Source organism: Theropithecus gelada, chromosome 16 (genome assembly GCF_003255815.1).
Source record: "Theropithecus gelada isolate Dixy chromosome 16, Tgel_1.0, whole genome shotgun sequence".
Lineage (NCBI taxonomy): Eukaryota > Metazoa > Chordata > Mammalia > Primates > Cercopithecidae > Theropithecus > Theropithecus gelada.
The window spans coordinates 66,798,869-66,826,275 of NC_037684.1; the positions used below are offsets into that span (position 1 = coordinate 66,798,869).

Sequence of the window (27,407 nt, forward strand, 5' to 3'; positions counted from 1 at the left end):
TTTTGGCAGATAAATTTTTTATCTCCAAAAGTCATAAGTACAAAATGGAGTGACAAAGATTTTCACATTTTGTGCATTTCTTTGGTCACCTTTCAGCAGTTGGATAAATTACTCTTCACTTATGATTTTTGTGTGAACCTCCCGGCTCTTCACCCGGAGCTTGTTGACCTGGGACTCAGCAATGTCAGCCCGTTCCTCGGCCTCCTCCAGCTCGTGCTGGATCTTGCGGAATTTGGAGAGGTTGACATTGGATTGTTCCTCCTGTGAATGGAAATCCATTTATGAGGAAGAAAAGTTCAGAATTTTTCAGAAATTCAATGGCTCTTGACTTTCCTTTTTACTTAAAAATGAATCACTCTAGCAGATCTTTTAAGAAACCTAGAGAAGTGCTCTTGAATTTGTATTTTTATTTTTTTGCATTAGCTTCTTGAACTCGTAGATAACAAGGAAGGACAGGTGACATTTGTATCTGAACTTTTAGAACAGCAAAACATCCTGGAGCTACTACTAAATATCCCAGGTGTCCAGCTTTGTTTTTTTTTTTTGTTTCGTTTTGTGTTGTGTTGTTTTTCAGAATCCTGAGAATGGAACCAAACCTTTTAAGAATGCAAGTATGCAACCAAACCTTTTAAGAATGCAAGTATGCAATCTATACCAAACCAAACCATTAGGCTTGAATATAAGTTATTGCCATGTGAATATAAATTATTGCCGCTTAAGTTTAGAAACTAAGCAAGAAGTTTGTTTCTTAAAATAGTCTGAGCTGTCTCTGATTATACTCAAATATATAGCAGAGAATTTGAACAGGTCAGTTCTAGTTTAGTCTCTGGTAATCATTCTTATTTAAAAGTCTCAGTGAGAACCTCTAAAATGTGGCATTCAAATTTAGAACAGACATAAAGCTTAGAATCATTAAATAGTATAGCTTGAGAAAAAACCTCAGCTTTTCCTCTTACAGATGAGGAAAGCAGGAACTGAAGAAAGATTAAGCAATTTGTCCAAGGTATGGACAGTTGTGTGTATGTGTGTGTGCGTGCACGTGCATGTGTGTCCGCATACACACATGTGTTTGTTTTCTCTCCCTCCCTCATTCCCCTCCATCCCCATCTTTCTCTCTCTCTTACCTTAGATGTCAGGGGTAAAATAAAAACCCTCAATGAACAGAGGAACTCATTTGTGAGATATAACTATGCATATTTATATGTAGGAAATTGATACTATTTGATTATTAGTCCAGATGAATCATGGGATAGGGAAATGAGATAAAGTGGAGTGTTAAGAATCTACTGATTTGAACATAACCAAGACCTTCTGAGTTTCAGAATCTTATATTTAATGATTTACTTGACATGTTCACTTATGTATATATGGTATTATGTATCTAAAACAGAATTCCTGTTTCTTTCTTGCCCTGCAAATCTGTTCTTCCCTTTGTTCCCCACTTAAGTGTTACATCATCCACCTGATTACTCAAATCATAAACTTGATAAATTACTCTTAATTGCCTTCTTTCATCTCCCAAGTGCAACCTACTAGCAATCTTGTAGTTTCTACCTCCAAAATATGTCCTGAATCTCTCCACTTCTCTCTGTTCCACTTTCTTTTCCAAGCCACAGAACTAACCCGAAAAGCTTCCTAACATGTCTCTCTGCACCCACTTGTGTTACCCAATAACCCATTCTTTACATAGTAGCCCGAATACTCTCTTTAAAAAATATAGATCAGGTAATGACTGACCTACATTAAAACCCTCCCTGGCTTCCCAGTACCTTACTGTACTGAGAATAAAATCCAGACTTCTTACCATGGCCTGGAAGACCCTATGAGCTGCCTCCTGCCTGGCTTTCCAGCCCCAGCTGTGGTACTTGCCTCCTTTTTTTTGTCTGCTTCTTGAGCCAGACTCTTTTCCACTTAGAAGCTTTGCCTTTGCTCTTCTCCATCTCTAGAACATCTTCTGCTGGCTTGTCAGGCAGCTAAGCTAAGGTTTTACCTTAGCTTTGGACCTCCATGTAGTCATTTGTTTTCCTTTGATCCTTCCTCATTTTACTTATCTTTTCTTTTGTTGCTTTAACTAAACTGGCCTGGTCATGTCTGAGAAAAATCACCCCAAGGGGTTGTGAACTCACCGCTTCCTCAGCTTGTCTCTTGTAGGCTTTCACCTTTGCTTGCAGTTTGTCCACCAGGTCCTGGAGCCTGAGAATATTCTTGCGGTCTTCCTCAGTCTGAAATAATATTTTCAAGAGTAAGTTTCTTGAAAGTACAAATATCACATTTTGTCATACATATGGCTTTTAATCCCATGTAGACTAAAGTGAAAACCTAGACAGGCCATTTTCCTTACTTGGTAACTGAGTTCCTTCACTTTTCTCTCATGTTTGCGTAGACCCTTGACGGCTTCAACATTGCGCTTCTGTTCACTTTCAACTTCACCTTCAAGTTCACGAACCTACAAGAAGATGGACATTTTAAGGACATTCACTTGATGAATTTTTACTTCTTCATATGACACACATACTTCTTTTACTCTGCTTTGTATGTAGTTTTTAATGCCCTAGTTCAGTTTTCCTTATTATGAGCTTTTGGGCATGACGGAATAGCTCTCCCTCATCTCGGTATGCCCCACATCATCTAGTAGTGCTAGGTATTCAGAATCATGCGTTGGATTGGAATGAGATAGGAATACACGCTGATTAGGAGACCCACCCTGGCCTCCAGTTTCTGGATCTGCTTCTTCCCGCCCTTCAGGGCCAGCTGCTCAGCCTCATCCAGACGGTGCTGCAGGTCCTTCACTGTCTGTTCCAGGTTCTTCTTCATCCGCTCCAGATGGGCACTGGTGTCCTGTTCCTTCTTCAGCTCCTCAGCCATCATGGCAGCCTAATTAGCAGTAAAACAGAATGGGTTAAGACAGCTAAGACAGCAAATTAAGATTCAAGTTTGACCACCACTGTGTTACCCTTCACTCACATCAGTGATGGCCTTCTTGGCCTTCTCTTCTGCATTGCGGGCTTCCTGGACGATGTCTTCCATCTCTCCCTGGATTTGGGAAATGTCTGTCTCCAGCTTCTTCTTGGTGTTGATCAGGCTGGTGTTCTGTTTAAAATGTGAAATTTAGAAATATTAGGCACATGAGAGAAAAATTAGGAAGCCTGATGTTCTAATGAACCCATAAACTAATTAACTAAATGAATTCATTAATATTCCTCCTTGTTTCATAAATTATCTAAGTTGTCATATGTTTAAAAGACAATCAACTATGGATGTTATAGTTCAGATAAACAAAAATATAGATAATCAAAAAATAAAATATTTTAAACTTTATCCCTCATGAGATCTTATAAATAGATTACTTAATAGTACCAAGATTTCAGCAAGAATGTCATTTTCATACCCTTATATTTTTTACTATTCTGTTATTACATGCACCTGGGTGTGCAGGAGCTGAACACGCTCACTGGCATCCAGGAGCTCCTGTTCTGCGATTTTCCTGCTCCTCTCTGTCTGCTCCAGAGTGGCCCGCAGCTCCTCGATCTCAGCCTGCAGCAAGTTGGCTCTGCGCTCCACCATGGCCAGCTGCTCCTTCAGGTCCTCCTGGGTCCGGAGAGCATCATCCAGGTGGAGCTGGGTATCCTGTTAAACAAACCGTCATTGAGACACCATGTATTCAGGGTTGCAGGCACCCCAATTGTCCTGGGACCATCTCTTAGACATATTTACCTTGAGGATGCCTTGGGTGTTCCTGTAGTTCCTCAGGGCCTCGGCAGCCATGCGGTTGGCATGGTTCAACTGGATTTCCATTTCATTGAGGTCTCCCTCCATCTTCTTCTTGAGCCTGATGGCATCATTCCTGCTCCTGATCTCAGCATCCAGCGTGCTCTGCATGGACTCCACGATTCTAATGTGGTTTCTCTTCAGCTGGTCAATTTCCTCATCTTTTTCAGCAATTTTCCTATCGACCTCAGACTTGACTTGGTTCAACTCAAGCTGGATGCGCAGGATCTTTCCCTCTTCATGTTCAAGAGATGCCTTAATGACAGCAAGAGGTGACATTAGTAGGGTAATGGAAGTGTGTAGTATTCTAGAGATAAGAATGATTTATCCTTCATGAAACCTTATTTATAAATAGATTTCTAAATAGTAGTAAGATTTAAGCAAGAGTGTCATTTTCATGCCCTTGCATTTTTTTACTATTCTCTAACACACACACAGTTTCTGCCTTTGTGCTGCCATCATACATTTTTATTTTGTTGTTATAGAAATTTCTACAAATTATTGAACATTATTATTGGTTTTATATGCTTCTATCTCCCTAGGTAAGTTGTGTCCTTGAAAACAGGGCCTTTAACTGATTCATCTTTGTTTGTTCAGCATCTAGCACAGTTCTTGACATATGGTTATTTTGGTTGTATGCATGGTCAGTTCTCCATTCTCATCTCTAGTACATGGAGCAAAAAATATTTTTCGTTTCTTTTGATTCACCATTCCTTGCATTTAATAGAGCCCAATTCCTCTTGTAATTGTTTTAGAGTATGCAATAAAATGCTTACCTCTGCCTCCTCTAAAGCAGCCTGAAGTTCAGACTTTTCTTGCTCAACTTGCTTCTTTACTTTTTCCAGTTCATGGATACGCTTTCCTCCTTCTGCAATCTGTTCGGTGAGATCAGAAATCTCCTCTATTGGTGAACAAAAAATATAGAAATTTGTTCATCGATGGAAAAGAGTCTTTCAAATCTTTTATTGTTAAAGAAAAGGTAAAATGTGCTCACGTTGCAAATTCTTATTTTCCCGCTTCAAGGTTTCAAGTTGGTCTAAGGATTCCTCATAAGCATTCTTAATCTTGAATAGTTCTGTGCTGAGGGAGCGGGACTCCTTTTGAGAAGCTTCAAGTTCAGCATGAGTTTCTTCACACTTCTGTTTCCATTCTGACAGGATCTGAAGGTCAAGGAATGGACAAGAAATTTAGTGGAGAAAATTTGATGAGATAAAAACCATCTATTCTAGCAACTCTGAGTTGAGGTGTTCTGGGACTGAAAAAAAAAATTACAAGTGAGAAGAATAGAAACCACAGCAGCATCTCCCCTCTCCACAGACAGCTGCTGATGGGTCAAGAGCCACTGAGGACAGCCCTCAGATGGTTTGAATTGGGCACACTGAAGGCAGTAGGCTATTGTTAATTCTATGTTGAAAGTTGAAGCAAAAACTGGAGAAAATACCTTATCGAAGTTCCTTTGCTTTTTGTCCAGGGCGGCACAGGCAGCATTTGTCCTCTCAACATCAATCATGAGGTCCTCAACTTCATTCTGGAGCCTCTGCTTCGTCTTCTCAAGGGAAGCACATTTGGCATTCACAGCTTCTACATGTTCCTCAGCATCCTGCAGACGCTGAGCCAGCTTCTTCCTAAAAAGTGAAATATGGACAATAAAAGTGAATGGCTGTCAACTGAATTGGGTGTTTCAAAGTGGGTACAAGAGAGTGAATTCCACAATCAGACTTCTTTAATACTTTGCTTCTCAAGCTTGTTTTGTAGGTCCAGTTCTATATTAACGTATTCCCATTATCCTACCACCAAATACTGAAAACAACTCTAATTTTGGTATTGCCATACTTCATAGAGTGGCTTTAAGGCCATCCATGACAAGCATGAGCTAACATTTTACCCTTCCAGGTAGCTGTCTTATTCCTCTTCTGTCGAATATTAATGTCTACCTTGAATTACTGCTTTGTATGTCTGTGTCTCCATATAATTTTAATCCCCAGAGGGAGAGTCTGTACCGTACTGATCTTTGTATTCTTGTAGGCTGTCCAACATATTAAGGGCTCAAATGTTGGATACATTGAATTCAAATGAAATATATTTGATTTTGTCTGTCTAATTATGTCCTTTATTTGTGCTAGCTTTTAATTAATCCATAAATAATAAAGAAGCCTTCCCACATCGATATAAATTTTGCATTGAGAACTCCTCTCAGAATCTCTTCTAAGGCATCTACCAAAACATTAATTCCAACAACAAGGCTGTATATGGTCCCAGAATGTTTTTTCCCTAGTTTTTCATATGTTTTGGGAGCAAGGAAACTGTTTGCCCTTATAGTTCCATTTTAACTAAGTCTGGAACATACTTGGCCTCCTCCAGCTCCTCTGTCCGCTGGATGGCGTCCGTCTCGTATTTGGTCCTCCACTGGGCAACCTCACTGTTGGCCTTGGACATTGCTCTCTGTAGCTCAGCCTTGGCTTCCTGCTCCTCCTCATACTGTTCCCGCAGCAGGTCACAGTCGTGGCGGGAGGACTGCAGGGCGTGTGCCAGGGCACTCTTGGCCTGAGAACATAGAGGTTGGTGACTTAATTTTATATATTTAAAGTGATGTTTGATTCCTGATCTCCTATAGGCCACCAGAAGAAAGTCTGTAAAAGTAAGTGAAAAACAAACAACTACAAGAACAATAATGACAAGAACGACAACAAGTGGAACTTACCTTTATCTCCTCTTCAAGTTGCCTTTTCAGTTCCTCAATCTGTTGTGTAAAAGCTTGTTTGCCCCTCGAGAGCTGGGAAACTAATGAATCCTTTTCATCTAGCTGGCGTGAAAATTCACCTATAAAAGACCCAGGTCCGGAAAACTCAACCTTACTTTGGAAATTAAAACTCTAAAATAAAAACTTGAGCAGGGAAAGGGAGCCAAGTCTGAAACTCAATGGAGGGCATGGGTGACAACAAACCACCAACATCCGCTTTAACCCTGATAAGCAAATCCATGTAAAAATTAGAAGCATGGAGAAATTTGAGGCAGATTACATGCTTGTGTACGGCACAAAAGATTTCAAGAGATATTTATGATTATTTGATCATACTCAGAATTGACGAAGAAACGTGAAAAAAGTGTAAATCAAGCCAACAAAATATTCCAGTACTTTTTATTTTATGTAAGGCAATAATGTTGACTAATTTGCCTTCCATTGAAAGTTGTTTGAAACAAAGGATTTATACTGTGGAAAATAAGAGACTTTGGGCAATTTCTTCTGTAAGTAGAAGTGATAGTCAAAAGAAATTCTGGAAGGATTTTTATATTAAGAAATGATTAAGTGGTCTCCCATCCCCAGAATGAATTGGTTTCTGGATAAGTACTTTCCAAACTAAATGGCATTTACACATGTCTTTAATTTTTTAAGCACCATAATGCAGAAAATACACTACATTATGTTAGAAAGGTAGGAAAACTTTTCCATACCATTTTTAAACTAGTTATCTTGAACTTTATCTCTTTGGCATTTAATAAGAATTATCTTTTTTTTTTAAACACCACTGAGTTAGGAGGAATAAACATGTATTGAGGAAGAGAAACTACAAGGAACATTTTGACTCCTTGAGGATATAGTTTTTCTTTTTCATGAAGTGTACTGACCACCTTTTAACAAAAATTAAAAAAACATATTCTGAACTTTATTATAGAAAGAACGTATTTGAATACCAAAGATGTAGAGTGATTTTCCATCACTTTAACCTGCCTGTTACTTTAATAGCCTAAATTACCCATAAAACAATTTCCATCTTGTTATCTGTACTTGGGGAGATAGAACTTTGGTAGAAAGTTGGACAGGTCAGTAGGATGGGGAATAAATGCAGAAACTTTCCAATTTCTCTAATCAAAAATCTACAAATCTTACTTGAATGCTTCTCAGTTGGGTTGTGGTCTTGAATATTTCCCTACTTAACCATGTTAGTTACCAGTAATTGGCAAGACTTCAGGAAAAAGACTGGAGTAAACATTCTTGGACAAGTCGCTTCATCACTACCATAATCCGCTGTCTTTAAAATGGGGATAGTATTACACAGACTAATGAGGAAAATAAAGTAACACATAGCTTGCGAAAGCATTTTGAAAAGTGAAAAGAGGTACTGTAAGGATACACTTTGTTTTTGATAACTTTCTGATTAAAGCCAAATCTTCCTTAAAGTCTTCAAAACTAAAAGGGCCTGATTCTATTTCTCTCTCTCTCTGTCTCTCTATAGATGTATGTGTGTATATATATATCTTTCATATATATACACATATATTTCTCTCATATATATGAAAGAAAGCAACCTCATGCCAGTGGTCAATAATGTTTTCATATTAGTGGGGATCTCCCAGGGAGGTAGTATATGACCTCAAGTAACTAAATGCAGAGTTTCTCAGCAGATGGCACATGCAGGGTGAATTCGTCATTCAAAGTCAGTACTGGTAAATGGCCCACCTGATTCTGCCTGCAGACGCGCTCTCTGCGCTGTGAGGTCATTGATCAGCCGCTGCTGCTCCTCTTCCTTGGTCTTAATTTCACTCAGTTGATCTTCTAGAGCGCGGCACATCTTTTCAAGGTTTCCCTGCATTCAAAAAGTGGTAGAAGGCATCTCAAGTCAGTAATTGGACCAAAGAAAGTTTCAGTAATCTAAACATTCCATAGGAGCTGCAGTACTCATTTATTTCGAGAAGAAACTATCTTTACAAACAAAACCAGCAAAGGTCTTAGATTGTGATGGAAAGACTAATACATAGTCCAAGCATACTGCCACTGAATTGCTAATCTAACTACTTTACTAAATTGTACTATCCATGATATGAATAAAAGGGCACCTGATTTAGTTCATGAGATGTTTTTGAGATACAAATCATATTTGTGCTAAAGGGAAAAACAAAAAAAACAAATAATCCATGTGAAGTGTTGATTGTACCTTGGCTTTGGAGACGGTCTCCATGTTACCAGCAAGGTCATCGATCTCCATCTTCATCTCACTCTTCTCCTTCTCCAGCTTCTGCTTCACCCGCTGCAGGTTGTCAATCTGCTCCCCCAGCTCGGCCACACTGTCTGCGTGCTTCTTCCTCAGGGTGGCCGCCGTGGCTTCGTGCTGCAGGGTGGCCTCCTCCAGGTCCCTGCGCATTTTCTGGAACTCAGCCTCCCGCTTCTTGTTCATCTCAATCTGGGCGGAAGTGGCCCCACCGGCTTCTTCCAGCCTCTCGCTGATCTCCTCCAGTTCCCTGGAGAGGTCAGAGCGCTGCTTCTCTGCTTTGGCCCGGGAGGCCCTCTCTGCCTCGATTTCCTCCTCCAGTTCCTCAATGCGGGCCTGGAAATGGTGAAAAATATTAATATAAACTCAACTTCTTGGTGTCAGTAACTTTTTGATGTTGAATTAGCCTGGTGAAAATCATTTAACGTACTTGTAACTCCTTGATTTTCTTCTGCAGCTGCATAGCAAGGGCTTGTTCATCTTCAATCTTGCTTTGCAGACTGCTCATTTCAAACTCTTTCCTATTAGAAAAGCACTTTATGTCAGTCTCAGAAATATTAAGAGTAATTTCCCCCCAAAACTCTTGTCCTGAAACTGCTTACTTTTTAAGCTTTTCATCAAGTTGTTGTTTGTCATTTTCTATATCCATTGTGGATTCTTGAGCCAATTTTAGGTCTCCCTCTAGTTTTCTCTTTGCTCTTTCTAGATCCATCCGGATTTTCTTTTCTTGTTCCAAAGATCCTTCAAGCTAAAAGTTAATAATCCATGAATATGGTTCTCAGAAGGGTACCACCTTTTGTCCCAGATTAAATTTTTCAACATTGTATCTATTCAGCGAACTATTTTTTCTATGAATTAGGCAGATTTGTCCCATTGATTCCATTGTCCTTGGTATTTACCTAGTCGAAAGAGTCATCATTTAAAAGGCAAAATATGCCTCTTTGTCACATTGTTACAATAAGTTACTAGTGAGACATTATGCTTTCTGCATCTCCCCACTGGAATCCAATACTTTTCCAACTGGGATGGACACCATGCTAATACTTCCAAACCATGATTTTTTTAATGTCAGGCATTTTCAGTGGGTTCTTCATCTTCCACATTCCTAATTCTGAGTGTCCTTTGTTTCTGTGAGAGAAAACCTTATTGATCATTACAACTTCTTTGCTGTTGCTATGCTGCCTGCTTAAAACACCCCCGCTCTTCTGTAACTGCACATAGCCACTTGTCTTTCAAGCCCAGCTAAAGACCTGCTTTGCTTGTATAGCTTTTCTTTGTGAACACGTTAAGCTTCCTTTCCCTCAATTCTTTTACCCATATTGTCTATTATTCACAGTTAACTTTCTTTATTGATTTTAACAACTTTCTTGTGTGTACATCTTAGTCCTTGTAATAGGGATGGTATTCCATATTCCTCATTCATAGGAGGTACTTGATAAATACTCGCTACGTCATAAAAACACAAACTCACGCTTACTTAGTTTGTTACAAAATTTTTAAAAAATCGTTTTTATATAATGTTAAGCTTACGTCATCCACTTGTTGTTCAAGTTTGATTTTAGCTTTGGTCAGGGTGTTGACTTTGTCCTCCTCTGCCTGCAGGTCATCCAGGGTCTGCTGGTGGGCCTCCTGGAGAGCCTTCTTCTCCTTGGTCAGCTTAGCGATGGTTTCGTCCAGACCTGCCATCTCTTCTGTGAGGTTTTTCACCTACAAAGGTGAAGAAAGCAGCTTAGTTGTTCTAAAGCAGCTGAGTTGGGTGGCAGAACCTCTATACAGTATTGTAGAATATGATTGATACCTTGTTCTCTGTGGCATGTTTCTCCTTCTCAACCTTGGCCAGTGTCAGCTCAAGGTCATCAATGTCTTTCTTGAGTTCTGAACATTCATCCTCCAGTTTCCTCTTCTTGGCTGTCAACTCAGCATTGATCTCTTCCTCATCCTCAGCTCTTTCAGTCACCTCTTTGATTTTGGCCTCTAGCTGGATTTTGGTTTTGATCAGCTGGTCACACCTTTCCTCTGCATCAGCCAAGCTGTCAGCTTCCTGAGAAGAGGCAATAGATACTTACAGATTTTAGTTTCCTAGACATGTTCAGATTTTATTAATATTTTGAAACCAAACAAGTGAATTGTTTTAAGGCTTCAGGTTAATTTTTATTAGCTTTCTACCATTCAGCAAATATTTATTGGGCACTTATGAGTCTGGTGATAAAAAAAGGAACTTAAGTCATGGTTCCTGGTGAAATTATGTTACAATTATATTTGCTATAACATATATAATGTGTTGCTATATAATTTCAGGTCAGCCAATTTTCTTTTTTTAATATTTATTTTCAGGAGCATTCAATATATGAAAAACCAATAGAAGGATTGGGTTTCTAGCAGGTTGCTAGGATAGAGGGGTACTATCAGAAAAGTGCCTTAAAAGGAAGAAGTGTCATCCAGTGACAGAGTAGCTTGGAACTAAAGGAACACCTGGAAGCACCAAAGGGAATGGAACATGTTCAAGGTGATGCTTAGAGAAGTAGCAAGCATATTTCTCATGAGAAGAAATAGGAGTTGGGATAAACTGTGAGGGAAGGACCATGTTTCTCATTCAAACTTACATCCCTGTCTGGAACTTCACCCAGTATTTATTAGTGGATAGTTGATAGAATATTGTTAAACAGAGGCTATATAATACTATCCTCAAAGGAGAGGAGTATTCTTGGATAGATTATCTCCTGTTTCTTGAAGGCATGATGAACCACTCCTCAGTGTGGAAAACCCCGATCTATACAAAGTACAGGAAAGTCACAGTGCCAACCTAGGTATTCACAATTCATCATTCTTTAGATTTTCTAAATATGTGTCCCAAACTTGTAGGCGCAATGGGACTAGTCAATTCCCTTTCTGAATTCAGAGAACTGGGAGGGTAACTTTTAATGTTTCTGCTGTTGGTTTTGGGGGCAGCAATTGAACTGTCTTGTTATTTGGGTTACAAAAATGGGTTAGGTAGTGGCTCTTGAGCAAGTATTTCTCCCCAAGCCTCTGGATAGTTACTGGGACATTAGAATGAGAATAGCAACCCTATCTCTCATACTTTGCATAAAAATAGGCATTATCTATGGAAGACATTGCCATTATCCTTACCAGAAAGCATTGCCATTATTCTTGCCATAATCTTACTCTTTCAGGTACTAAAAAGTTTCTAAAAATAAAGTTGAGAAGAAAGTTGCTTGGGGATTGTAGATACAAAATTCAGAATATTGATTTCAAGTTAATGCGTTTTCATAAAAATCTCCTTCCTCTTCACTGACAATATTTTTCTTTTTCACAGCTCTTACTTGCATTTTTCAGTAGGGAGAATTTAGGGGACAAAGCTCACTTTATTTCCTGTTCACATTCTGCTATGGAAAACAACAGAGGGGAAGGAAAAATGCTTTTATTTTTCCCTTCTTGACAGCAAAGAATCCTGCCGCAGTGATTTTTAGTAATATTGTGTATGGAATTTCATAGAACATTCTAAGGAGTTGTGGATTATTAAAGATTCATAACCTGTCCCTTATTTAGTGGAATCTAGACCTCTCCTTAGTGACCACTGAGCTGAAGTTTTAGCATCAGATTGCAGGAAATGACTTCTGGATACTCACAGCTTGAACTTGGAGTTGCAAGTCATTTTTTTCTTGCATCAGAACAACCATTTTTTCTTCCAGCTCTTTTCTTTTGGCCTCAGCTTTTGCAAGGCTTTCTTTCGTTTTCTCAAATTCTTCCTTCATATTGGCCATCTCCTTCTCTGTCTCTGCACTCTTGAGGAGGGGTTTGATCTTGAAATACAGCTTCATCCAGGGCCAGTGCTTCACATTCATGAAGGCACGGACATTGTACTGGATGCAGAAGATGGACTCTCTGTCATAGGAACAGAAATGTTCAAATCAGATTATAATAAGAAACAGAATTAAAAGGCCTAGGATGATGAGGTTAAGTAAAGAATTCTTTACTTAATACCTTCTTTCCACCATTTTCTGGTACTCCACTCTTGCCAAGAACCCTCTACACATGGCCTGGGTTCGGGTAATCAGCTGGGCCAGCTTCTCATCTCGCATCTCCTCTAGGAGCCCCAGAAGACCAGCTTTGAAAAAGACCTATGTGTGGGAAGAATTTCAGATCAGAAAATTTACATAAAATTCAAAGGGACAGGAATAACATCAGGTAGGATTTACAGAATATTACCTTGGTGTGCCCAAATTTATACTGGGTGTGGTCAACATCAATGGACCCAAGGAGCTTCTCAGAAGCCTTCTTGCTATCGATGAATTGTCCTTCAGGGATAGCACTTGCATTTAATACCTTGTATCTGTTTAAGCCAGGCAAAAAAAATGATAAGGCTGTTGTCACAGACAAGAAATCTTCCTGTCTGGCTATAGAAACAACATAGCCACTGGGTAATCTGAAATAAACAAGAACTCATATCTACCCCTTTATCTATCCTCTGTATATTCAAAAGACTTCAGATTTTTCTTATGTCAATATGAAGTTTGTTAAGTGAGTTTATCTTCTCTTCAATTTTAAGAGGAGGTATAAAGGGTTCTTTCATTGAAACATGTTTAAGAAGTAATAAAAACCTTAAAATAATATACAGCAAAAATGTCTGACCTCTGTTTGAAGTCTGCATATAAGATTCTGCTCGGGAATCCTTTCCTACAGATGCGGATGCCTTCCAGCACCCCGTTACACCTCAGCTGGTGCAGGACAAGCTCGTGCTCCATGGCACCTAAAAGAATGAATCCACATGCCATACTTCCTGGTCTATTGCACACACGCTGGAGCTTGTCTGGATATCAGAAATGTCTTACCAGGAGTTTTAGTTTCATTGGGGATGATGCACCGCACAAAGTGGGGGTGAGTGCTCCTCAAGTTGGTCATCAGCTTATTCAAATTCTCCTGTGGAACCATGTGAGTTTACATTTTTAAAAGTGTACTGTTTTCTACATTCATATTTACAGACATAATCATTGTGATCTATGACACTGGTTTAATTCTTACGAATAGTATCCAGATGAAAATTTTCAAAGAGTTATCTCTGGAATTTCCACATTCCCAATATGTCCTCCTATTTTCTGTTGGTGTGCATTAGAAACATAGATTTCTACTAGCTGTTGAAGTGACTGTTCACTGCTGTTGAATTTCCTAGTATATGTTTTAAATTCACTATGACACTCTAAATACATGGAAATACTCTACCCATTCTCTTTTTGCCTAGATACATGGTCTGATTTTACTACTAATCAATGCCTTCCTCTCATTCTCCCACTTTTTTCTTTTTCTTTTCTTCTTCTTTTTTTTTTTTCTTCTGAGACAGAGTCTTGCTCTGTTGCCCAGGCTGGAGTACAGTGGTGCAATCTTGGCTCACTGCAACCTCTGCCTCTCGGGTTCAAGCAATTCTCCTGCCTCAGCCTCCTGAGTAGCTGGGATTACAGGCACACGCCACCACCCCCAGCTAATTTTTGTATTTTTGGTAGAGATGGGGTTTCACCATGTTGGCCAGGCTGGTCTTGAACTCCTGACCTCAAGTGATCCACCCGCCTCAGCCTCCCAAAGTGCTGGGATTACAGGCGTGAGCCATGGCACCCAGTCACACCGACTTCTTTCTTTACCTGACTTTCACTTGTATCTGTGTGTCTATCACATGCTTATTCTTTGCCACAGATACAGAGCTGTGTCCTCCTGCTTATTCCACAGAAAGTGGCCTTTATTAATGCCTGTTCTGGGAATTGGTAGAAAACTGACAGCCATGTTACCAAGCATGTAAAGTTTTCCATCTTTTGGAAATCCTGGTTTTTCCAAATATCTACAGCATCAGTTATTAGAGATGGAATCAGAAATGGGATTGCCAAAAGAAAAATAGACTTTCCTTTTTTTCCTTGAGATGGCGTCTTGCTTTGTCGCCCAGGCTAGAGTGCAGTGACATGATCTCAACTCACTGCATCCTCCGTCTCCTGGGTTCAAGCGATTCTCATGCCTCAGCCCCCTGAGTAGCTGGGATTACAGGCGTGCACCACCATGCCCGGCTAATTTTTATATTTTTAGTAGAGACGGGGTTTCATCATGTTGGCCAGGCTAGTCTCAAACTCCTGGCCTCAAGTGATCTGCCTGCCTTGGCTTCTCAAATTGCTGGGATTACAGACATGAGCAACTGTACTCGGCCGTATTTTTTTTTTCAAGTGCTATTTTTTTTTTTATCCCATCTGGTTTCTTATTTCCTTCTTTTGACGGGGGCTCCAATTCCCACCACTGTTCTATCTTTAGCTTTCAAAATCTACTCATTTCTGTTCTATACCAATATATCTTTAAGCACCTAAATCACTTGGAGGCTCCCAAAGCCTCAAGCAAATCTCAGCTTTACTTAATCCTATCCCAGTGGAGTCTTTTGAGTGTTAAATGACCTCATTCTCAGGCCCCAGAATTGAATTTTGCTGTCTGATACTGACTTCTGCAGTTCACTTTCATCTCCCCTGACTCCTGTGTCTTCTGAATAGTGAGGTGTGTCTTCCAAACTATCCCCAAGCTCCCTAAAACTCAGTTTTACCACTACCAGCTGAACGATCTCATTGAGTCACATCCAGTTCTAGAATCCTTGAAAGATTAGTTTTTCCCCCACACCATAGAGTACATTAATATCCTAAATCTAATTAGACAGAGAAAATGAAGTTTGTACCCTGAAGAGAGCAGACACGGTCTGGAAAGAAGAACCCTTCTTCTTACCACCTTTCTTTCCACCAGCCTCTAAGGGGAAAAAAAAGAAGCAATCATAGGACCGCCTTTCTCTGGTTATGGTTTTTGTTGTTTGTTTTGTCTTTTTTTTTTTTTTTTTTTCCCTGAGACACTGGAGTGCAGTGGCGTGATCTCGGCTCACTGCAACCTCCACCTCCCGGGTTCAGGTGATTCTCCTGCCTCAGCCTCCTGAGTAGCTGGGATTATAGGCACCTGCCACCACACCCGGCTAATTTTTGTATTTTTGGTAGAGATGGGGTTTTGCTATGTTGACCAGGCTGGTCTTGAACTCCTGACCTCAGGTGATCTACCCACCTTGGCCTCCCAAGATGCTGGGATTATGGGCACCGCATCCGACCTCTGGTTATGTTTTATATATTAGGTAAAAGATTAATTATATTGATAATTACCTGCTTCTGCTGCCGTTGCCCCAATAAAGAGGAGAGCCAGAGTCTTCATTGCAGACTTCTGGTACAGCCCCACCACAGTCTCATTCAGGGGGTCCTTGTTCTTGTCGAGCCAGCCGACAATGTTGTAGTCCACGGTGCCAGCATAGTGAATCAGAGAGAAGTGAGCCTCAGGCTTGCCTTTGGCAGGCTTGGGCTTCTGGAAGTTATTGGATTTTCCAAGATGTTGTTCATACAGCTTGTTCTTGAAGGAGGTGTCTGTTGCCTTGGGGAACATGCACTCCTCTTCCAGGATGGAGAAGATGCCCATAGGCTGGAAGCATGAAAAGAAAGAAATGCCACTTGAATTCTGTCTGCTTATAGAAATAACACGTGACATTAATAATGATCCCATCTGAATCAATTCACCGTTTAATTCTACAGAGTTAATGAAAACTCATTCCTTTGGTCAAAAGTTGTTAACTTAACAAATATTTATTGGGTGCTGATCAGGAGCCACGTGCTGTGTCAGGCTCTGGGATATGATAGAGTAAGACAGATGAGGGCTGTGCTCCTGTGGAGTTTGTGTCTTTACCCCAGAGACCTTAGAGCAATATTTCTCCAAGTGTGACTTGCAAATTAGCTGCATCAGAATCGCTTGTTCAAAATGAGGATTCCGATGTTTCATCCTACACTTACTAGAAAGTATTTCTAGGGGTGAGATGAGGGAAACCTGCAACTGTACATTCTTGGTGAGTCTTTCACATACTGGATTTTAAAAGCCTCTGCTTTAACGCACAGTAGTAGAAATTCATACTTCTAATGCAGTAATGATGACTTTAGGATGACAAAAAAGTAAAAACTATTCTAGTCAGTGCACCTTTTGTAAGGAATGATGACTTTAAATGTAAGACTTTGTGTTGCAAACTGTGGGTAAGTGTTGAGTTCGGACTCTATAGAAAATATTTAATCTCCTTTTATCAGAATATCTACCTCAGAGTTGGCAAAATAAGGAATTTTCCTCATGTTTTTCACAAGTAGAAATATTTAGCCATTGCCTATATCATCAAGATTTTATGATTTTCTTTTAAATACTGTACAGCAGTATGATCTGTGGTCTGTAAAAAGCAAGCCAACCTTCTCGATGAGCTCGATGCAGGCAGCCAGGTCCATCCCGAAGTCAATGAACTCCCACTCGATACCTTCCTTCTTGTACTCCTCCTGCTCCAGCACGAACATGTGGTGGTTGAAAAACTGTTGCAGTTTCTCGTTGGTGAAGTTGATGCACAGCTGCTCCAGGCTGTTGAACTAAATAAGTGGAAAATACAAATTAGCCTTCCATTTATAATGAAATCTTCTCTTTGAAAGTGGTGTTTTTTTAGTTAGCCAAATTGCCCTCTTAGGATGGTATCGTTTTATCCTACCTATACCTACGCAATGAAGTTTTTGCTGCTGTTAGCATACTTGTTAAAATTGTCTCTTCAACACCCGTCAAACAAGCTCTGAATGATGCTTTCCTATGCAATAAAAAAAAGTTGTTTGGAGCTGGAGGCCGTTATTCTTAGCAAACTAACGCAGGAACGGAAAACCAAATACTGCATGTTCTCACATATAACTGGGAGCTAAATGATGAGAACACATGGACATATAGAGGGAAACAACACACAATGGGGCCTATTGGAGGGTGGAGAGTGGGAGGAGGGAGAGGATCAGAAAAAAATAACTCATGCGTACTAGGCTTAATGCGTGGGCAACACAGCTTACCTATGTCACAAACCTGCACATGTACCACTGAACTTAAAAGTTTTTTTGAAAAGGTTGTTTGGTTTTTACAGTATTTGTTTTAGTTGGTTAGAGGTTTCTTAATGATTTATTATTATGTTGTAAACTAGCTAAGTTTGTTAGATCTGAGCCATTATGGTCTGTATGTTGTCCTTAATATTAAAATTTCAACAGCTAATATTTGGTGAACATGTACTCTACAGTAGACACTATGCTAAGTGCCTTGTATAAGTGACTGCATTTAATCCTCACAGCTACCTTTGTAGGTGGTATCATTTGCTCATTTCATGGATGAGGAAACACTATTAGAGAGGCGAAGTAACTTGTGTAAGACCATGGCAGTAAGGGTCATGGCAGAAACCCCAACATTTTGATACCAGAGCCAGTGTTTGTAACTACTCTCAGAACTTGAGTAGGCCTTCCCTGCTTTATTATTCAGGACACTTACATAGAAACACAATTGAGGATGCCCTTGTTTAAAGGCACTATCACCATACAGAAAAGTCAAAGGAGCTCTACAAGGGGGAAGCTTGTAAGCTTAGTCAAGAGATAGGCTGCCTTGTCAGCAACTGCAGAAACATAATTCAGGTACCCAATGTGACCTACTCTGGGACCCACAGTTCACAGGGGCAGAGTATTGAGTGAATAACTTTGTAGAAAGTCTGTGTGTGGGTACATCTGAGTATGTCCATCAGGAACTCAGCTGTAAAGAAGACTTGAGTTTTGGCAAGCATATGCTAAGTCAAGAAGCCAGTCACAAATACCACATATTATCTGATTCCATTATATGATGTGTGCAGAACAGCCAAATCCAGAGACAGAAAGTGGATTAGGGGTTTCTGTGGCCTAGGGGGAGGACAAAATGGAATTTCCTGTTGGGGTGATGAAAATGTTCTGAAATTGTTGTGATGATAGCAGGTACCTGTGAATATACTAAAAACCATTGAATTTTATACTTTAAATAGGTGAATTGTATGATACGTTAATTATATCTCGATAAAGCTGTTACTTAAAAAAAAAAAAAAAAAAAAAAAAAGCTCAAAATGATTGCAAGTACCCTGTCATTAGTTTTCTTATTTTAAAAAGTGTGGTTTGCTTTTTCTGTTCCTGCTTGATGACAGATTATTCCTTTCTTCCCACGTTGGCTTGGAAATGTCTGGAAGTGCCTCCATTTCTAAAATTTCATCCAGTTTCAATCAGTCCATACATAGATAAAAGTTTGGAAGTGCGACCTCTAAATGAGACACATCCAAGATACTGCTATCAAGTGGAGGATTTCCTAAGCTGTGTAGCAGATACTCTTTGTTAGGCAGACAAATTTGAGTTTATTTATGGTGCCATTTCTATACTCAATACCTGGGTGTTGCAGAGGTTCTCCTAATAATTAAACACATTTCATTTCTCAGCAAACAGAATCTCAAAGTCTTTCTTTTAAAGACGTTGTCTTCTCCACTGCCATCTTTGATTCTATTGTTGCCCTCACTATCTTACTGTTTACTGAGTGCTGCCTGCATGCTTGGGGACTGTGTTAAGGGCTGAAAATTCAGAAATCTTGAAACTAGCAGACAGATCTCAGAAGTGAGTCTGTGATCTGGAATGCTAAGTGCTTTACCTACAGGTCCTAGTTGAATTTTCCCAATGATCAATCGGGTACCATTTCCCATTATTACACAGCTAGTAATTGGCAGAGCAGGAGTTTGAATACAGGTCTGTCTCATTCCAAAGTTCATTTCCTTTCACAGTCTTTTGGTGCTCTTTCATGTGTCAGTTAAGTTTAGAGTGCAGCTATTTTTCATAGACCCTTTCCATAAGTGACTACAGTCATGCTATAAGACTGCAGCAAAAAGCTTGCTTGTTGGAAACTTTTTTTGGTACAATTTTTCTGCTAACTCACATCAAAGATCTCGAAGCCAGCAATGTCCAACACCCCGATGAAGTACTGCCTGGGCTGCTTGGTGTCCAGCTGCTGGTTGATGCGGGTGACCATCCACAGGAACATCTTCTCGTAGACAGCTTTGGCCAGAGCACCCACTGCATTGTACACCTTCACAGATAAAGTTTGTTGGTGTTATTAAAGGCATGTCATGAAGGCCTGGGATGTGTGTGATTCATTGAGGTCATGTACTTACCTGCTGCACAGTTTGACCTTTGGTGACAAACTCATTGCCGACCTTGACCCTAGGGTAGCAGAGGGCTTTGAGCAGATCTGCAGAGTTCAGATTTTGGAGATAGGCTGCCTTGTCAGCAACTGCAGAAACATAATTCAGATGCCTAATATGACCTACTCTGGGACCCACAGTTCAAAGGGGCAGAGTATTGAGTGAATAACTTTGTAGAAAGTCTGTGTATGGGTACATCTGAGTATGTCCATCAGGAGCTCAACTGTAAAGAAGACTTGAGTTTTGGAATGGACGTTTTTGCCTATATTCTCTCATTAAACCCAGATGGAGATTCATTTGGTACCTTCAGTGCCATCTGGCTCAGCTTGCTCCTCGCGCTGCTTTTGCTTGAATTTCATGTTCCCATAATGCATCACAGCCCCTGTGAGCTTATAGATGGACACTCTTTCATCTGACGTGAAGCCCAGAATTTCAATGGCACTCTACCAGGAGAGATGAGAAGACAAAGATTAGGGCACAAGAGAATTTATACTGTATCCTTTACACACATATAGACGGCTGTTATTGCCATTCCCATGCATAATGGATTTTAAATGAAAATTCATGTATAACTTACATCTGTAGCCATCAACTCTTCTTGGTCATCAATGCTGGGCACTGTGATCTCCCCTTGACTGACGAAGGCATAGTCATATGGGTTGGTGGTGATCAGGAGCATTTCTGGGTCACAGAATTCAGGGCATTTGTTTTACATTAGAAGATAGTACAGTGACAATCTTCTAGCTGTGAATTTAAGTTATTTCTTACCAATTAGATCTGGCTTCTTGTTAGACATGATCTGATAAAAAATATGATAGCTTCTTTCAGCCTTTAGCTGGAAAGTAACTCTAGACTTCTCCAGAAGATCTGCAACAGAGAGTAGACATCAGATTACGGGGGAAAATTACACAGTGTCCTGGAATGATCTGGGGACTTGGGATCATTAGCTAAATCTCATTGGCCTCTTGAGATTTCAGCTGAATGTTCCTGTGAAGTACCACATATTGTGTCTCTACAAACACAACTGCAGTTCCTCCTACTGCCTGGGAAAAAAGTGAAATATGCTTGGATCAAGACATTCACTTCACATACAGAAGATCCTTGACATTTGGAATATAATCGAGTCCTGAGACTCCCTCTGCAGCATCCTGTTGCCATATAATAGAGGGACTACTAAAAGCAACAGTATTAAAGCTCAGGCTGGGAAGAAATCACATATCCTCAATCCCTGGACAACTTGTTTACTCCTAGTGTTAGTTTTTTCTTAAAAAAAAAAAATTTGAAATCATTCTGGGGCTGGAATACTTTGGACATGCCCAGCAGTTCCTGGCAGTTCCCACAGAAGCATTACCTCATGACTGGAGTGGGTAAAGCACACTGTGGGCTGTGGATAAGACTGACATTAACCACAGGCATGTTTGGCAGCAGACTGGTGCTTTACAAGCTCCATATTCAGCAGGAGCTGCAAAGTGTTCCTCCAAACCAATATTTGCCATTCTTGGATTCTATTTAGGAGGTCCTGTTACTCACATGTTTCAATATCAGCAGAAGCCAGTTTCCCTGTGGTACCGAAGTGGATCCTGATGAATTTACCCTTGTAAGGAAAAAAGATGTTGTTATACCCAAAACTTGAAGTACATAGTAGGGATGCCATTGAAATAATTCAGACATGCTTTCTCTGGCATCTAAAGGCAGAGAAGACCCTTCAGCAACCAAGAGACTTACAAAGCGAGAGGAGTTGTCATTCCTCACGGTCTTGGCGTTGCCAAAGGCCTCCAGTAGGGGGTTGGCACTGATGATTTGATCTTCCAGAGTCCCCTGCAAAGGCAAGAGCAGTCCTTGCATCTGGGGCTTGGGAATTTCCTACCCGAGAGTCCCAACAGAGCCTGGATTGTGACTGTGACAATCAGACTCACCTGCATTTTGCCAGAAGTAACGTCTTCCTTCTTCTTCTCCCCGGTAACTGCAATTGTTGCAAAGTACTGGATGACACGCTTGGTGTTCACAGTCTTCCCTGCACCAGATTCTCCGCTGTCAAAGGCCAAACACATGAGAAATTAAGCACTGCGACAAATGAAACTACAACTACCTCGTGCCTTTGTCTTTATATCTCTATCAGAGAGCCTTTTACATCTTTCTTTTCAGCCTACATATAGCTCATATTATTTCTATTGCTTTGCACTGACAAGAAGTAGAAAAGATCAGTCATTATTCATTTAACACGTATTTCTTGAGTGTTTATAATGTGTCAGCTTTTTTTCTGGGTGCTGAGACCTGGGCTTGAGGGGTCTGAAAAGCAGCTACTCAGCACCTCTACAGTGAATGAAACAGTTAGTAGGAAACTCTATGAAACATGCATGTGTTTTTCCATTTCCTCGTACTAGAGACATGGCTCAAGTTTGGTCTTTGAAGGAACAGACATTCTCTAAGTGGGCCTTAAAAATGAACTGCTAGTAATATTTCCAAACTGCTGTACCTTTCGAATGCTGTATGCTGCTCATTGCACTATACTGGGTTCCAGCCAAGCTCATTTTACACTTTCTACTCACCAAAAAGTTCTGTGGAACTTTCAAGACTGAACTAACAAATGAGGTGATTTAGAACATTATTTTACATTCTAATGCAATGTAAACCTTATAATAAAGCTAAACCTATATCTAGTTCCAGGTTGATCATTCACTGCTTTAGTAGGGGGCATTAACTAATTTCTTCTTTCGGTTTGTCATTTTTCCAGTGAGAATAAACTGCCAATAAATCTCAGAATAGGAATACATACGTGATCAAGATAGACTGATTCTCCCGATCTAGAAGAAAAACAGTGGACAATCAGCATATGTATCAGTTACACAAACAAAACTTTCTATAGGGAAACACAGCATTTGAGTATAAGTGTCATATATTCAATGGGGTTTTTCAATATATTGTGGTAAAGTTACGGTATTATATTTAAGCCTCTTAAATCAGGGGAAGAGACACATAAAAATGTCATATCTTAAATTCCTTAAGTTAATACAGAAAGAAAGTGTGTCCTGTTGGTTTAATATAAAGAGCAGTATTCTCCAAAGCTAGGTACATTCCTTAGTTGTCATCTGTAGATTTCAATGGCATGCTGTCTGCTGATTAATGCATATAGCTGAAAAATGCATAATATGCTAAAGGCTTGGACTGTCATTTAATAGATTGAAATAGTGTTAAGCCATGATTGAGATTTTGTTTCTAAGACAAACAGAAAATATTTAGTGTCTTTTGGCCACAGACTATAGCCCTGACTTCAATCAGCCCTCCCAAAAGTGTACCATGGTGTTAAAGAAAGATGAGGTAAGAGAGGATGCCTCAATCAAAATAAAATCTTTCTAAGGCGGGAAAACAGTTTCTGTTCATATGTGTGTAACTCCAAAACATCATCTTCATTCAAAGGATATCATCTCTGAGATGTACTCTGATGACTTTAAAGAGATGACAGTACTTGTAAAAGTATCTAATTTATAATTAACAAGAAACTGAGGCACCAAAAGGATTGAACTCCTATTTTTCATTTCTATTCAGATAATATATGATTTATATGATTCAGTTGTTACTTAATCTTGGCTCTTATTACTTAAATATATAAAATAAATTGTGTATTTCCAAGCAAGGAGACCATAAACAAATTCAACTTAATGGGATAGAGCAATAGCATGGCCTAGTAAAGTCAGGGAGGTGTAATCAGGAGAGCAGAGTTTTAATACCAGCTTTGACAGTATGTACTTCTCTGTGCTTTAGTCACCTCTGCTGAACAACTAGGGGGGTGGATTGGGATTTTTTCTAAAGGTCTTTTTTTAGTTCTAACATTTTGTGATTATGGGTGGTAAAATAATTCATATGAAAACCAGCTGAGCCACTCACCAGTCAGCATGAACTGATAGGCATTGTCAGAGATGGAGAAGATGTGGGGCGGGGCCTCCTGGCGCTTTTTGCCTCGGTAGGCTGTCACCACCTCTGCATTATACACTGGCAACCACTTGTAGGGGTTGACGGTGACACAGAACAGGCCTGAGTAGGTCTGCATCCAAAAAAAGGGGGAGAACAGAATTATTTGATGGGGACCTTAATCATCTACTACTTTTCAAAAACTATTAACTACTCTCATGAGTAGAAGGCCGTGAGAAAGAACTCACGTAGATCATCCAGGCTGCGTAGCGCTCTTTGAGGTTGTACAGCACGGCAGGTTCATGCAGGTGAGTCATCATGGCCATGTCCTCGATCTTGTCATATTTGGGAGGGTTCATGGGGAAGACTTGGTCGTCTTTCACCGTTACGGTCTGTCCAGTCAAACAAGAGAGGCCAGATCAAAACATAAGTGTCTACTAACTTAACCCGAAATGAGGCAGAGTCTAATCAGCTCCAGATGTTTTTACTCACAGCTCCAGCTTCGGTCTTGGCTGTCACCTTCCCCCCTTCCCTGCTCTGCACTGTTGCTTTCACAAAGGACTCCTTAGGGTCCACCACGAAGACTGATGTCTTGGCATCAAAAGGCTTGTTCTGAGCTTCAATTCGCTCCTTTTCAGACTTTCGGAGGAAAGGAGCAGCCTCCCCAAAAATGGCCATCTCAGAGTCGGAACTCATGGCTGCAGGTTACTGATGGCAGCCCAGTTAAGGACCCTAGCTGGCAGAGGAAGAAAAGAAATTGTAGAAATTAAGAAACTGGACCATTAGCTTCACATTTAAAACTTTTTAAAAAAGTTTACCGACCAGTTGAGTGCTTTGTATTGCATTGGGTATGACCACCTCCCTGGCTTGGTTGAGGATGAAATGTCAGTCTCTTTGTTCTGTGCCAGTGCTGACAGATACTTAATTATGCATTTGGAAAGAGACTGTTGTTTCTGGCTCACCTATCGCAGTCTCTTAGCTGCTTTCTCTGTTTCATTTGTTATGTATATTAATCTTTATAAGCTGTCTATCATTGGCTTATGGAGAACATAAAGCTGTAATGGTGGCAGGATAGTCTCTAGTTCTTTCACTTATAGTTTTTTGTCTTCCCAACTGGATTATAAGCACCTTGCAGGCAGGGAGTTCTCTTCTTTTTATGGTATCCTTCACACCTCTTAGAACACATGCTGGACACAGAGAAGGGCTCAAAGCTGGCTTGGTGAATTAAAAGAACAATAGGAATATGTTGCTATAATTTTAGGAACTACTCTGTACATGATGGAAATATTTTCATTATAAACTTGGGAGTTACAAAGACTTCCTAATATACTGGAAAGCAGAAATGCATGGATCTTTGTTTTGCATGGTCAAAAAATATTCTATTATCTATCAGTTTCTGTTGTCTCTGTATAATAATTTTGACAAATGCAGCTTCTTCCCTGGTCTTTAGCATTTCTCAAATATTTATTATAAAACATTACCTATGTTTTCTTGCTTTATTGTTAACATTTTTATAACAATTTCACAAGACTTGTTCTTTTCAGGATCCACATTAACTAGCATTCATTAATGCTGTCAATAATCCTGATGTATATTCTACTTTGTAATAATAAAAGTACCTTTTCCAGGAAAGCTCATTTGGATACATTTTTCACATTTTTCCCATTGAAACTGTATTGACTCTGATAACACAATTAAAATGCTTCATCTTGCTGAATATGCTCACAATCATGTTTCATATTGTGTGTTTGTATATATATGTGTGTGTGTGTGTGTGTATATATATATATTCGTTAATTTTTATTTTACAGATTGTGAAACAACATGCAGATTTAAGCAACTTTTCCAAGGCAAAGATTCAGACCATTCTATTTATCCATTTAGACATCATCTCTCATAGTTTTTTATATTTATAGGGCTGAGGAAAATCCATAGTATAGAAAATTTAGATTTTCTCGATAATTGAGTAACACTTTGAAATGTTACATTGCATGTTGTAATGCAATCATTTAAAAGATAAACTACAATGCTGGAAATAGTGAATGAAATTCACTATTGTGAATAAAATTCCCAAAGACTCTGAGAAAACATTTCCATATATTGCAAGGGATATGAGTTAACGAGAACCAGTTTCTCAAGTCATTCTCCATTTTTTAAGAGAAGAACGATCAACCATGAAATGGAAATGATTTTTTTTATCACTCCCCTCACCCCACCCCCTACCACTTCCAAACCACTGCAGAAGATTCCTTGCGCTCTGTGAGCAATGAGAAGAAAAGAAAAAAAAAAATCAGAATCTTACCGTAGAGATGCGACCTGAAAGTGGATCAGAACTGTAAGAAAAAGAACAAATGTTTTCTGATTAAATTATAACAATTCCCAATTGTAGAATAATTCTTAACTGAGAACCAGGAAATGACTGGGAAGACTACAACATCTAATTAAAATTGCTACAGAGTAAGTTGGTGCTTCACTGGCAGGGCTGCCAGGGGCAGTGGGAGCCAGGATGTGTGGCATGCGTGGGGGCAGCCAGACATCCCTTACCGTCCTCCAGACAGAACCCTGTCCTCACACACACTTACCTTGAAGCTTTACGAGGAGAGACAAGTCATACTCATTCCAAGGGTACTTTTATAGGCTCCAATATGGAAAACACGTAACCTCCTCCTCTTTCTTAAAACATATTTGGCAAAACATGTTTTTGGCATTGCCGGTCTCCAAGCCTAATTCCCCTCATATTAAAGATGTTTGGATATAATTAGAAATATTTCCTCTCACATTGGGTTAAGTATATGAATCAATCTCCTATAAATAATTTGAGTCGTTGGCAATCTTAAAGTTGTTGGCCTTTGGAATAATGTAAGGTGTTGTTTCAAAGACAGCTAAGTTCTGGAATCCCTGGACTTTGTTGCCTACTGCTCTTCTGTTTCACAGAGTCGCCTGTGTGAAGTCTTTTCAACTGCCTGCACAGTTATGATAGTATACTCGGGAGGAAAGCTTCTGCTGTTTAGCAGAGTGTTATAAAAACGTTGTTGCTTTCTCTCAAAAAGATTTCCTTTTTTTTTTTTTTGTTTTTTGCAATTTATTGTGCTTTTTCAAGGATGCTTGGAAATTTAATTTTGAAACTTGCTTCATGAAGAGCAGCCAAAGATAGCTTCTTTTGTTTCCTTCAATCAGTCGCCCCTGATTCATTGTCAAATCATTCCACCGGCACTTCAGACTTGCTCCGAAATTGCATTGCCTTGCCAAGCAGAGATGTCCTGCTTCTCTCATTTTTTTCGATGCCCAAGTTGCTTGTGAAATCTAGTTTCCTCTATGAAACTCAACGTAAGAAAATGTTGGAAACAGGGCATTTCTCTATCTAAATATGCAGCATCGATGATTTTTCCTCTATCAACTGTCCATGGGATATATTTAATATTTTGCTTACAAACAATACCTGAACATTGTTTTCTATTTTAATTTTTTTTGAAGTTTATTTTACTATCTTTGTGGCCTTGCGTCTCTCTCTGTCAGCATTGTCTGGCTGGGACTGGGACCACATTTGCTTAATATACCTGGTTTTGCAGCCACATCTGTATTATTGTACTTATATTTCAATTGATTGAATGGCTATAGCTTGCCTTATGAAAGGAGATATCTGGATATACTAGTTGTAAAGGTCA

General features: G+C 39.7%; 1 protein-coding gene across 1 annotated transcript; it reads right to left on the bottom strand.

The window, feature by feature from the left end:
* On the bottom strand, positions 1 to 26,347 carry LOC112609510 (myosin-1). Its single transcript, XM_025362358.1, has 40 exons — positions 26,325 to 26,347; positions 26,045 to 26,075; positions 24,235 to 24,478; positions 23,991 to 24,134; positions 23,719 to 23,875; positions 22,610 to 22,637; positions 21,750 to 21,864; positions 21,559 to 21,651; positions 21,364 to 21,427; positions 20,602 to 20,700; positions 20,411 to 20,514; positions 20,138 to 20,276; positions 19,804 to 19,922; positions 19,569 to 19,718; positions 17,030 to 17,200; positions 15,917 to 16,226; positions 15,451 to 15,518; positions 13,589 to 13,676; positions 13,389 to 13,506; positions 12,966 to 13,089; positions 12,741 to 12,877; positions 12,386 to 12,641; positions 10,555 to 10,797; positions 10,287 to 10,463; positions 9,359 to 9,504; positions 9,187 to 9,277; positions 8,703 to 9,092; positions 8,228 to 8,354; positions 6,470 to 6,588; positions 6,116 to 6,312; positions 5,210 to 5,393; positions 4,763 to 4,928; positions 4,545 to 4,669; positions 3,715 to 4,023; positions 3,424 to 3,627; positions 2,965 to 3,090; positions 2,704 to 2,874; positions 2,342 to 2,446; positions 2,127 to 2,222; positions 1 to 261 (listed from the first exon to the last, which is right to left on the bottom strand). The coding sequence occupies exons 3-40, from the start codon at positions 24,436 to 24,438 to the stop codon at positions 109 to 111; spliced, it is 5,817 nt and encodes a 1,938-aa protein (XP_025218143.1). The 5' UTR covers positions 24,439 to 24,478; positions 26,045 to 26,075; positions 26,325 to 26,347; the 3' UTR covers positions 1 to 108.
* Between the last annotated feature and the right edge of the window lie 1,060 nt (positions 26,348 to 27,407).